The 13,249-nt window shown below is 53.2% G+C and overlaps 1 protein-coding gene across 6 annotated transcripts in view; it reads right to left on the reverse strand.

Annotated features, from left to right (window-relative positions):
• The window catches only part of OTOF (otoferlin), a 129,370-nt gene that overhangs the window by 97,886 nt on the left and 18,235 nt on the right, over nt 1-13,249 (reverse strand). For all 6 annotated transcript variants that reach the window (XM_064146568.1, XM_064146566.1, XM_064146565.1 and 3 more), the window contains exon 3: nt 8,296-8,384. In XM_064146568.1, coding sequence (XP_064002638.1) covers nt 8,296-8,384 — 89 coding nt within the window. The remainder of the gene's footprint in view (nt 1-8,295; nt 8,385-13,249) is intronic.

Here is a 13,249-nt window from a genome sequence, read left to right on the forward strand (position 1 = left end):
GCTGAGAGAGTGTTTCAGTTCCCTCATCCTCTTCCCAGCTTCTGCTGGGCTGTTTCCAGTAGTTCCCTGTCTCTTTTGAACTGGAGAGCTCAGAACTGGCCCCAGGACTCCAAATATTTTGGACCTGGGGGTGCTGCTGGAGGAGAAGCTCAGCAGGAGCCAGCAGTGTGCACTTGCAGCCCAGAAAGCCAAGCAGAGCCTGGGCTGCAGCAGCAGAAGTGTGGCCAGCAGGGCCAGGGAGGGGATTCTCCTCCTCTGCTGTGCTCTGCTGAGACCCCACCTGGAGTACTGCATCCAGTTCTGGAGCCTCTGTTCCAAGAGGGCTGTGGAGATGCTGGAGAGTGTCCAGAGCAGGGCCAGGAGGATGCTGAGAGGGCTGCAGCAGCTCTGCTGTGAGCACAGACTGAAAGAGTTGGGGCTGTGCAGGCTGCAGGAGGCTCCCAGGTGACCTTCTTGTGGCCTTCCAGGATCTGAAGTGGGCTACAAAAAAAGCTGGGGAGGGACTTTTGAGGCTGTGAGGGAGTGGCAGGAGTGGGGGGAATGGAGCAAAGCTGGAGGTGGGGAGCTTGAGAGTGGAGGTGAGGAGGAAGTTGTTGAGCATGAGAGTGGTGAGAGGCTGGACTGGGTTGCCCAGGGAGGTAGTTGAGGCCCCATGGCTGGAGGTGTTTAAGGCCAGGCTGTGTGAGGCTGTGTGCAGCCTGCTCTAGGGTAGGGTGTCCCTGCCCATGGCAGGGGGGTTGGAACTGGCTGCTCTTTGTGGTCCCTTCCAACCCTGACTGATTCTGTGATTCTATGAGATGTGGTCTCACTAGGGGGAGGGTAGAGAGGGAGGAAAACCTCCTCAGCCTGCTGGCCACACTCTTGATGACCTTTGGCCATCTCAGCCATGAAGGCACATTGCTGGCTCACTGTCAGTTTGCCCCCCAGCACTCTCAGCTCCCTTTCTGCAGAGCTGCTTTCCTGCAGGTCAACCTCTAACCTGTCCTGGCACAAGGGTTTTTTCCCTTCCCAGGGGCAGGACCCTACAGTTTTCCTTGCTGAACTTCATGAAGTTCCTCTCTGCCCAACTCTGCAGCCTGTCCAGGTCTTGCTGAATGGCAGCACAGCCTCACAGGCTGTCAGCCACTGCTCCCAGTTTGGCATCATCATCCAATCAGCTGAAGGTCCACTTCATCCCTTCAACCAGGTCACTGATGAAGCCATTGGACAATACTGGACCCAGTCCTGACTCCTGGGGAAGATCATGAGCTCCAGGCCACCTAGTAGACTCTGTGTCACTGACCTCAACCCTCTGAGCTGTGTCTTGGGAGAGCATCCAAGCACTTTGTAACAGAGCTGCTGCAGGGGTTTTCAGGGCTGGTGGTTCATTTCTGGGATATTAATGAGCTTCAATAAAACAAAGGATTGGTTATTTTTCTTTCACTTGAAAGGCAAAAAGAAGTCCTCTCTGTTCCTCCATCCAGGTCACTGATGAAGCTCTTGGACAAGATTGAACCCAGTCCTGACCCATTGGGAACACAGTGAGACCTCTGACTAGACTCTGCACCACTGATCACAACCTTCTGGGCTCTGTCCTTCAGGCAATTCTCAATTCCTCTTATTGTCTCCTCATCCAGCTTATGCTTTGTAAGCTTCCCTAGGAGGATGCCTTGGAGGGCAGCACCCAAAGCCTTGCTTTTGGCAAAACCAAAAGAGGTTTGGAGAAGAGGAGGCTCAGGGGTGATCTTATTACTGTCTACAACTACCTGAAGGGGCATTGTAGCCAGGTGGGGGTTGGCCTCTTCTCCCAGGCAACCAGCAATAGAACAAGGGGACACAGTCTCAAGTTGTGCCAGGGCAGGTCTAGGCTGGATGTTAGGAGGAAGTTCTTCACAGAGAGAGTGATTGGCATTGGAATGGGCTGCCCAGGGAGGTGGTGGAGGCACCATCCCTGGGGGTGTTCAAGAAAAGACTGGATGAGGCACTTAGTGCCATGGTCTAGTTGACTGGATAGGGCTGGGTGCTAGGTTGGACTGGCTGAGCTTGGAGGTCTCTTCCAACCTGGTTGATTCTATGATTCTATGTTAACTCACTGAAGCAACTCTGCAGCCTGCCCAGGTCTTGCTGAATGGCAGCACAGCCTCACAGGCTGTCAGCCACAGCTCCCAGTTTGGCATCATCAGCATTAGCTGAAGGTCCACTTCATCCTTTCAACCAGGTCACTGATGAAGCTGTTGGACAAGACTGGACCCAGTCCTGACCCATTGGGAACACAGTGAGACCTCTGACTAGACTCTGCACCATTGACCACAACCCTCTGGGCTCTGTCCTTCAGGCAATTCTCAACCCATCTCATTGTCTCCTCATCTAACTTATGCTTTGTAAGCTTGCCTAGGAGGATGCCTTGGAGGGCAGCACCCAAAGCCTTGCTTTTGGGAGAAACAAAAGAGGTTAACTCACTGAAGCAACTTTTAATACCTGCAGGCTGCTGTCCTGGAAGAGCTCACCCAGGACACAACACTGTGTCCTACATTTCACCAGGTGATCCAAACAACTGTGATTGCCTGTGCTTGCCAGTGCTGGCTCTGTCTTGCTGCAAAGGGGGTAATTAGGAGAGAAGTGATTTAGGAAGCTTTAACTGAGAGTGTCAGATGATTATGGCAGAAGCTGCAATTTGGCCAGACAAGGGAAAAGCCTCTTCATTTTGGTTCAAGCTGCAGGGCACTCAGCATTGTAAGCCACCAGAGGAAATGGTTTGCATTTGTCAGTAGTGCCCAGTCACTGGTTCATGCATAAATGCAAGAGCTGCAGCTTCCAAACCTCCCAAGGTCCAACAGCATCTCCATTCCAGTTCATTTGCAGGCTCACAGATGTTAGGGGTTGGAAGGGACCCAAGGAGATCATCTAGTCCAACCCCCCTGCCACAGCAGGACCACACAATCTAGCACAGATCACACAGGAACACATCCAGACAGGCCTGGAAAGTCTCCAGAGAAGGAGACTCCACAACCTCTCTGGGCAGCCTGTGCCAGAGCTCTGGGACCCTTACAGCAAAGAAGTCCCCCCTTGTGTTGAGCTGAAACCTCCTGTGTTGCAGCTTACACTCATTTACCTTTTGCCTTTCCAGCCTGAGCTCCTAGAGGGCCATTCTCTCTTCCTCCAGGTACCCCAGTGAGCTTCATGGACCAAACAGATCCACCCAGCTGCTCAGCAGACTTCTCATCACTCATTTTTACACTGAGACACTGACTCACATTACCCAGAGAGGCAGTAGATGGCCCATTCTTGGGACCAGTTCAGATCAGGTTGATCTGGGCTCTGAGAAATCTGCTCTAACTGAAGATGTGATAGGTTGGACTGGGTGATCTTGGAGGTCTCTTCCAACCTGGTTGATTCTATGAGGCACTTAATGCCATGGTCTGGTTGACTGGATAGGGCTGGGTGCTAGGTTGGACTGGATGAACTTGGAGGTCTCTTCCAACCTGCTTGATTCTATGAGGCACTTAGTGCCATGGTCAGGTTGCTTGGCCAGGGCTGGGTGCTAGGTTGGACTGGCTGATCTTGGAGGTCTCTTCCAACCTGCTTGATTCTATGAGTCTATGTTCCTGATGACTGCAGGAGAGATTGGACTAGATGACCTTTAAAGATCCTTTCTCATCCAAGTAATTCCATGATTCTATAATTTTTGGACCCCTGGTACATCTTTGATCTCCCAATGGGTCCTGCCTGGCTGGCACCACAAAGCCAAAGGACAGACATGATTGTGGGTTGCTGATTGGGGTCCCACAGCAATAAACCTTCCTTGGAGGCCAGCTGTTGAGATGGAACCTCCTGTGTATCCATTGTTCCTTGTCTATCATTAAGCACCATCAAAAGGAGCCTGGCATCTTCATCCTGACACCCATCCCTCAGGTAGATTCATAGAATCAAGCAGGTTGGAAGAGACCTCCAAGATCAGCCAGTCCAACCTAGCACCCAGCCCTGCCCAAGCAACCAGACCATGGCACTAAGTGCCTCAGCCAGGCTTGGCTTCAACACCTCCAGGCACAGCAACTCCACCACCTCCCTGGGCAGCCCATTCCAATGCCAATCACTCTCTCTGGGAAGGACAGGACTGTACAAGCCAAAAGACAGTTATGGTTGTGGGTTGCTGATGTGAAGTAAGAGGGTCCCACAGCAAAGAAACCTTCCTTGGAGGCCAGCTGTTGATGTGGAACCTCCTGTCTTCTAGCTTGTACCCCTTGTTCCTTGTCCTATCACTAGGCACCACCAAAAAGAGCCTGGCACCTTCATCCTGACACCCATCCCTCAGGTAGATTCATAGAATCAGGCAGGTTGGAAGAGACCTCCAAGCTCAGCCAGTCCAACCTAGCACCCAGCCCTGCCCAAGCAACCAGACCATGGCACTAAGTGCCTCAGCCAGGCTTGGCTTCAACACCTCCAGGCATGGTAACTCCACCACCTCCCTGGGCAGCCCATTCCCATGCCAATCACTCTCTCTGGGAAGGACAGGACTGTAGAGGTTCCTGCAAAGCCTCATTTCCCCTCACCTTGTATTGTGTTGCACAGTCTCCACATATTGGTGAAACAGTAAAGCAGTTGGACAGCAGAGTGCTGTGTTAGAAGCCTTTGGTGTTAATCTCTTTGTCCTTCTCTCAGGTAAGGAGAGCCAGCTCCCACCTCATCCCTCTGGGGATCAGTTTTCTGCAGGGGGGGGATGTTATCTGTGCCCCCAACCCTGCATCACCCATCAGGCTGGTGGATTTGTAACATGGCTTTTGGCCTTTGGCCAGATCCAGTTACTGCTGCTTGCCCTGGAGAGGAAAACATTGACACAGGAGGAAACAAACCACCCTGAAGTAGGAGCTCTTAGTTTTTGTGCAGCATTCAGGGCTGGGTGCTAGGTTGGACTGGATAAGCTTGGAGGTCTTTTCCAACCTGGTTGATTCTATGTAGTCATTGACTGGTGGTGTCCTTGGCTTATAGAACCTTATGTATCAGGAGCAGTGTGGGCAGCAGGACAAGGGAGGTTATTCTGCCCCTGGACTTAGCACTGCTCAGGCCACACCTTGAGTGCTGTGTCCAGTTCTGGGCTCCTCAATTCAAGAGAGATGTTGAGGTGCTGGAAGGTGTCCAGAGAAGGGCAAGGAAGCTGGTGAGGGGCCTGGAGCACAGCCCTGTGAGGAGAGGCTGAGGGAGCTGGGGGTGTGCAGCCTGCAGAAGAGGAGGCTCAGGGCAGAGCTCATTGCTGTCTGCAGCTCCCTGAAGGGAGGCTGTAGCCAGGTGGGGTTGGGCTCTTCTCCCAGGCAATGAGCAACAGAACAAGGGGACAGAGTGTCAAGTTGTGCCAGGGAAAGTATAGACTGGATGTTGTTAGGAAGTTGTTGTCAGAGAGAGTGATTGGCATTGGAATGGGCTGCCCAGGGAGGTGGTGGAGTCGCTGTGCCTGGAGGTGTTGAAGCCAAGCCTGGCTGAGGCACTTAGTGCCATGGTCTGGTTGATTAGGCAGGGCTGGGTGCTAGGTTGGAGTGGCTGAGCTTGGAGGTCTCTTCCAACCTGCTTGATTCTATGATTCTATGTTTTGCTTGTAAGAGACCTTTAAGATCATCAAGTGCCAACTCCTAACCCAGCAGTGCCAGGTCACCCATAAACCATCCTCCTCAGCAGCACAGCTTTTCAATGCCCCCGGAGATGAGGACTCAAGCATTGCCCTGGGCAGCCTCTTGCAGGGCTTGGTAACCCTTTTCATGAAGAAACTGATACTCACATCCAGTGATAGTTGGTCTTGGCTGCAGGGGAGATCAGGAACAGCCTGGGGATGCTCTGCCTGCACAGGGGCTAGAGACAAATTTCTGTGCTGGTGGCACTACTGCTCTGTCCCATTTGAGCTGTCCTCTTGAACTGTGTCCTCACTCCCATGTTCTGTGCCTTTCTTTGGGCACTCAGATCATAGAATCAAGCAGGTTGGAAGAGACCTCCAAGATCATTCAGGCCAACCTAGCACCCAGCCCTGCCCAAGCAACCAGACCATGGCACTAAGTGCCTCAGCCAGGCTTGGCTTCAGCACCTCCAGGCACAGAGACTCCACCACCTCCCTGGGCAGCCCATCCCAATGCCAATCACTCTCTCTGACAACAACTTCCTAACAACATCCAGCCTAGACCTACCCTGACACAACTTGGCACTCTGTCCCCTGCTTCTCTTGCTGCTTGCCTGGCAGAAGAGACCAACTCCACCTGGCTACAGCCTCCCTTCAGGGAGTTGGAGACAGCAATGAGGTCTGCCCTGAGCCTCCTCTTCTGCAGGCTGCACACCCCCAGCTCCCTCAGCCTCTCCTCATAGGATTTGTGCTCCAGGCCCCTCACCAGCTTTGTTGCCCTTCTCTGGACACCTTCCAGCACCTCAACATCTCTCTTGAATTGAGGAGCCCAGCACCCTAAGGAACAGCTCCCATGAATGGCCACAACCCCAGAGGTGAGTCCCACCAGAGGCTGCAGCACACAGTCAGCTGCCATGAGGAGGCTGGGGCCAGGGAAGGATTCTTTTACCAGTTAATTAGCTGCATGCTGATGGCCACAGAGGCAGGAAACAAAAGCAACTCAGTGAGGCACAAAGTCACGTCTGAGCATCAGCCCCCTCCATTATTCAAGGGTGGACCTGCATCAGGTGTCATGCCTTTATCTGGGGCTTTGATAAAGCTCTAATCAGCTGCATGTTAATTATTCACAGAGACTACAGCTCAGCTTTCCAAACTCAGTGCCAGAACCTTGTTTCTTCCCACTCTTCTCCCTCCTCTCCATGGCTTCTGTCTGCCTGTCAGAGAACTGTTGAATTGTTTGGGTGGGATGGAACATTTAAAGGTCATTTAGTCCACCCACCCTGCAGCCTGCAGGGAGATCTGCCACTAGATCAGGTTGCTCAGAGTCCTGTCAAACCTCATCTGGAGTGTTCCCAGGGATGGCAAAGCTACCACATCTCTGGGCAACCCAGACCAGGGTCTGGCCACCCTCAGTCTGAAAAGTTCCTTCCTTCTATTTAGTTCCTGTCAGCTCTTGCCCTGTCACAACAGGTCCTGCTAAGAAGTTATTGACCTGGACCTGAGCAAGGCCTTTGACACTGTCCCACACCACATCCTGGGCTCCAAGCTGGTGGCACATGGGTTTGATGGGTGCAGCACTGATGGATACAGAACTGGCTTGGTGGCTGCACCCACAAAGTGGTCAAGTGGAGGCCAGGGGCAAGCAGAGTCCCTCAGGGGTCAGTCCTGGCACCAGTCTTGTTCAACATCTCTGTGGGTGCCATGGGCAGAGGCACTGAGTGCAGCCTCAGCAAGTTTGCTGCCCACACCAAGCTGTGTGGTGCAGCAGCCAGGCTGGAGGGCAGGGATCCATCCAGAGGGAGCTGCACAGGCTGCAGAGGTGGGCACAAGCCAAGCTCAGGAGGTTCAACAAGAGCAAGGGCAAGGTCCTGCAGCTGGGTGGAGGCAATGCCAAGCAGAAATGCAGGCTGGGCAGTGAGTGTCTGGAGAGCAGCCCTGAGGAGAGGGACTTGGGGGTGCTGCTGGAGGAGAAGCTCAACAGGAGCCAGCAGTGTGCACTTGCAGCCCAGAAAGCCAAGCAGAGCCTGGGCTGCAGCAGCAGAAGTGTGGCCAGCAGGGCCAGGGAGGGGATTCTCCCCCTCTGCTGTGCTCTGCTGAGACCCCACCTGGAGTGCTGCATCCAGCTCTGCAGCCTCTATTCCAAGAGGGCTGTGGAGATGCTGGAGTGTGTCCAGAGCAGGGCCAGGAGGATGCTGAGAGGGCTGCAGCAGCTCTGCTGTGAGCACAGACTGAAAGAGTTGGGGCTGTGCAGTCTGGAGCAGAGGAGGCTCCCAGGTGACCTTCTTGTGGCCTTCCAGGAACTGAAGGGGCCTCCAAAACAGCTGGGGAGGGACTTTTGAGGCTGTGAGGGAGTGTCAGGAGTGGGGGGAATGGAGCAAAGCTGGAGGTGGGGAGCTTGAGAGTGGAGGTGAGGAGAAAGTTGTTGGTGATGAGAGTGGTGAGAGGCTGGACTGGGTTGCCCAGGGAGGTGGTTGAGGCCCCATGGCTGGAGGTGTTTGAGGCCAGGCTGTGTGAGGCTGTGTGCAGCCTGCTCTAGGGTAGGGTGTCCCTGGCCATGGCAGGGGGGTTGGAACTGGCTGCTCCTTGTGGTCCCTTCCAACCCTGACTGATTCTATGATTCTGAGTCTGTCCCCACGCAAGCTCAAGCAAGAGCTTCCTTTTCCCACCAGAATGGATGTGAGGAGTCAGTGGGAGGGAAGGAGAGGCCACACTCTTACCTGTTGGTGAAGACTTTGCTGTAGTTGAACACCTGGATCTCCAAGATCTCATTCCCATCGATATTGCTTGCCACTGGCCAGCGGAATGCCTGTGGAAAACCAGGAGGAAAAGATCAGGCTTGCTTCATGCAGCTGCTGCAGGTGTGATGAGGATGAAGATGAGATGACCATGCAAGAAGGCTAACTAGCCAGATGGTGAGACCATGGAACAGGCCAGAGAAACTGTGGGTGTCCCACTCCTGGAAGTGTTCAAGACCAGGCTGAATGGAGCTCTGAGCAGCCTGTTCCAGCTGGGAAGATGTCCCATCCACAGAGTATCTTAGACTGGCAAAGACCTTCAAGCTCCTTGACTCCAATCAATAGTTTCACTCTGACAAGTCCTTGACTCACCCAAATCCCTCAGCACAACATCTAACCACTATGAATTGCTGTGGTTGGGAAGGACCACCAGGATCAGCCAGTCCAACCTTCATCCCAGCATCCTTCATCACCAGACCATAGCCTCAAGCACCACATCCACTCTCCTCTTAAACACCTCCAGGGATGGTGACTCCACCACCTCCCTGGGCAGCCTGTTCCAGTGCCTGACCACCTGCTCAGGAAAGAACTTCCTCCCAACATCCAACCTAACCCTCCCCTGATGCAACTTGAGGCCATTTCCTCTTGTCCTGTCATTAGTAACTGGGGAGAAGAGACCAGCCCCAGCCTCACTACATCCAAATGATCAGATCAAACAGGTGATCAGATGGTCCAGGTGATCAGACAGAGAGTGCAGGCTGCAACACAGCAGCTGCTCCTGGGTGGGGAGCCATGCTGGCAGTGCCCCAGCCTTGCAAAGGGGCAGATGAATTGTTGGGTGCTTATATTAAGCCTGAGGCTGCATTAAGTCTCCTCTGGAGACTTTCCAATCCTGCCTGGATGTGTTTCTGTGTGTTCTACCCTAGGGGATCCTGCCTTGGCAAGGGGGGGTTGGACTCAATGATCTCTGGAGGTCCCTTCCAACCTCTAAGGTTCTATGATTCAATGAGCCCATGGGTAGGAGATAGTTAAGATCCCATCAAACCCAACCCATTCTACTCTGTGACTGTGGGAGAAGCCTAATTAGCCTAACTGGGATGGTAGCCAGCAGGACTAGGGCATGGATCTTCCCTTTTTACTTGGCACTGGTTAGGCCACATCTCAAATGTTTGGGTCATATTTGGGCCCCTCAATCCAAGCAGGGCATTGAGGTGCTGGAGCCTGTCCTGAGAAAGGCAGTGAAGCTGGTGAGGGGTCTAGAACACAAGTCTGGTGAGGACTTCAGGGAGTGCCAGGAGTGGGGGGATGGAGCAAAGCTGGAGGTGGGGAGATGGAAAGTGGAGGTGAGGAGGAAGTTGTTGAGCAGGAGAGTGGTGAGAGGCTGGAGTGGGTTGCCCAGGGAGGTGGTTGAGGCCCCATGGCTGGAGGTGTTTGAGGCCAGGCTGTGTGAGGCTGTGTGCAGCCTGCTCTAGGGTAGGGTGTCCCTGGGCATGGCAGGGGGGTTGGAACTGGCTGCTCCTTGTGGTCCCTTCCAACCCTGACTGATTCTATGACCAGCTGAGGGTCCTGGGGTTGTTCAGCCTTGAGGAAAGGAGGTTCAGGGGGGATCTTCTTATTCTCCACAAGCTCCTTGAAAGGAAGATGGAGCAAAGTGGGGATCAGTCTCTTTTCCCAACAAACAAGTGACAGGATGAGAGGAAACAGCCTCAAGTTGTACCACTTCGCATGTGAGGAACAATTTCTTCCCCAAAAGGGCTGTCAAGGCCTGCAAGAAGCTGCCCAGGGCAGTGGTGGAGTCCCTATCCTTGGAGAGGTTTTAAAGCCAAGTAGATGTGGTGCTGAGGGACATGCTTTAGTGGTGGCCTGGCAGTGCTGGGTTGATAGTTGGACTCAGATCTTATAGAATCATAGAAAAAGCACTCATTCTGAAGCATAGAATCATAGAATCAACCAGGTTGGAAGAGACCTCCAAGATCATCCAGTCCAACCTAGCACCCAGCCCTATCCAATCAACCAGACCATGGCACTAAGTGCCTCAGCCAGGCTTTTCTAGAAGACCCCCAGGGACAGTGCCTCTACCACCTCCCTGGGCAGCCCATTCCAATGCAAATCAATTTCTCTCTGTGAAGAACTTCCTCCTAACATCCAGCCTAGACCTACCCTGGCACAACTTGAGATTGTGTCCCCTTGTTCTATTGTGCTTGCCTGGGAGAAGAGCCCAACCCCCACCTGGCTACAATGTCCCTTCAGGTAGTTGTAGACAGCAATGAGGTCAGCCCTGAGCCTCCTCTTCTCCAGGCTAAACAGGCCCAGCTCCCTCAGCCTCTCCTCATAGGATTTGTGCTCCAGGACCCCTCACCAGCTTTGTTGCCCTTCTCTGGACATGTTCCAGCACCTCAACATCTTTCTTGGTATCTTCCAACCAAAAGAGCCAGGCAAGCAGCAAGAGAAGAAGGGGACAGAGTGTCAAGTTGTGCCAGGGGAGGTCTAGGCTGGATGTTGTTAGGAAGTTGTTGTCAGAGAGAGTGATTGGCATTGGAATGGGCTGCCCAGGGAGGTGGTGGAGTTGCTGTGCCTGGAGGTGTTGAAGCCAAGCCTGGCTGAGGCACTTAGTGCCATGGTCTGGTTGCTTGGGCAGGGCTGGGTGCTAGGTTGGACTGTCTGAGCTTGGAGGTCTCTTCCAACCTGCTTGATTCTATGATTCTATTCTATGAAGATGATTTTGTGATTCTAATTCCTCCCCAGCAGGAAAGCAGACAGGATGGGTTCACAGCTGTCTCATGAGGAATGTCCTGGTGGCAAATCTTTTCTACACAAGAGAATATGAGCATCAATGCACACTGTGTTTGGCATTTATAGAACCATAGAATGGCTTAAGTGGGATTGTTTAGCCTGGAGAAGAGGAGGCTCAGGGGTGACCTTATTGCTGTCTACAACTACCTGAGGGGAGGTTGTGGCCAGGAGGAGGTTGCTCTCTTCTCTCAGGTGGCCAGCACCAGAACAAGAGGACACAGCCTCAGGCTGTGCCAGGGGAGATTTAGGCTGGAGGTGAGGAGAAAGTTCTTCCCTGAGAGAGTCATTGGACACTGGAATGGGCTGCCCGGGGAGGTGGTGGAGTCGCCGTCCCTGGAGCTGTTCAAGGCAGGACTGGACGTGGCACTTGGTGCCATGGTCTGGCCTTGAGCTCTGTGGTAAAGGGTTGGACTTGATGATCTGTGAGGTCTCTTCCAACCTTGATGATACTGTAAGACTGTGAACCTCAAAGCTCATCCAGTTCCAACCCCCTGCCATAGGCAGGGACACCTCCCACTAGAACAGGTCACTCAAAGCCTCATCCAACCTGGCCTTGAACACCTCCAGGGAGGGAGCAGCCACAGCCTCCCTGGGCAACCTGTGCCAGTGTCTCACTGCCCTCACTGGAAAGAACTTCTTCCCAACACCCAGTCTAAATCTCCCCTCTGCCAATTTAAACTCATTACCCCTTGCCCTGTCATTACAAGACCTTGTCAACAGTCCCTCCCCAGCCTTCCTGTAGGTCCCCTTCAGATACTGTAAGGCCACTCTAAAGCACACATCCAAACTTTCATACAGACACAAACCCCCCACATGTAGAGAAAAAAGCCTCCAGCATTTTGATATGTTATTTTTTTTTGATTCCCAAGAGAAGGAACTGAGCCACTTGAGATTCTTCCAAGGTGTGGCTCTCTTGTGGGGTGTGTGTGTGTCCCCCAAAAGGCAAGCACATCCCTTTGCCAAGCTGCTTTATGATATCATCATGGGATGATATGGGAATGTCATGCTCCATCCAGATGCAGAGGCAGCAGGGCTCAACCTTGCATCACTCCCAGGAAAGGCAGAACCACATTCAATGTCTTGAAAGTGCTCATCAAGCAACTTCAGAGGAAGAAATTAGTGACTCTTCAGAAATAGGCCAGCACTTATCTTAGAGCTGCTTCTTCCCCCTTTTATGGTATCTGCAGTGAGCCAAGGAAGCAAATGAAGAAAAAAAACCCCAAATCCTAAATCCTGAAATAGAAAACCAGATATGGCTCCACAGCAGTGATGTAATGGAGTAGAACCATGGAATGGTTTTGGATGGAAACATCTTTAGGATCATTTAATCCAACCATTAACCCAGCACTGCCAGGTCACATAGAATCATAGAATCAAGCAGGTTGGAAGAGACCTCCAAGATCATCCAGTCCAACCTAGCACCCAGCCCTGGCCAAGCAACCAGACCATGGCACTAAGTGCCTCAGCCAGGCTTGGCTTCAACACCTCCAGGCACAGAGACTCCACCACCTCCCTGGGCAGCCCATTCCAATGCCAATCACTCTCTCTGACAACAACTTCCTAACAACATCCAGCCTAGACCTCCCCTGGCACAGCTTGAGACTGTGTCCCCTGCTTCTGCTGCTGCTTGCCTGGCAGCAGAGCCCAACCCCACCTGGCTACAGCCTCCCTTCAGGGAGCTGCAGACAGCAATGAGGTCAGCCCTGAGCCTCCTCTTCTGCAGGCTGCACACCCCCAGCTCCCTCAGCCTCTCCTCACAGGGCTGTGCTCCAAGCCCCTCACCAGCTTTGCCAGGTAGAGTAGAGAGGGAGGAGAACTTCCCTCTGCCTGCCAGGCTCATTTCACTCCTGGCCAGTGACACTGCAGCTGATGCCCTTTCCAAAGCCCAGCACCATGAGCACAGCTTACACCTCCAAGAGCTTCCAGCAAATGACAGTAGTGGCCCTGGGCAGTTGGGCAGGAGTGACCTCTGTAGGCAGGTTTTCCTTCCCTCCACACCCTCTGAAGGATCTGCCCTTTGGATAGGGGATGAGAAAGGGCAAAGGGTTTAGAGCTGAGGTTATCCTACTTAATGTGTAACAGGCTGTGGGGAAACTCCTCCCTCAGCAGTTCAGCAGCCTGGGCTGGAGGAAGGCATCTGCTG

Source organism: Pogoniulus pusillus, chromosome 7 (assembly GCF_015220805.1).
Source record: "Pogoniulus pusillus isolate bPogPus1 chromosome 7, bPogPus1.pri, whole genome shotgun sequence".
Classification (NCBI taxonomy): domain Eukaryota; kingdom Metazoa; phylum Chordata; class Aves; order Piciformes; family Lybiidae; genus Pogoniulus; species Pogoniulus pusillus.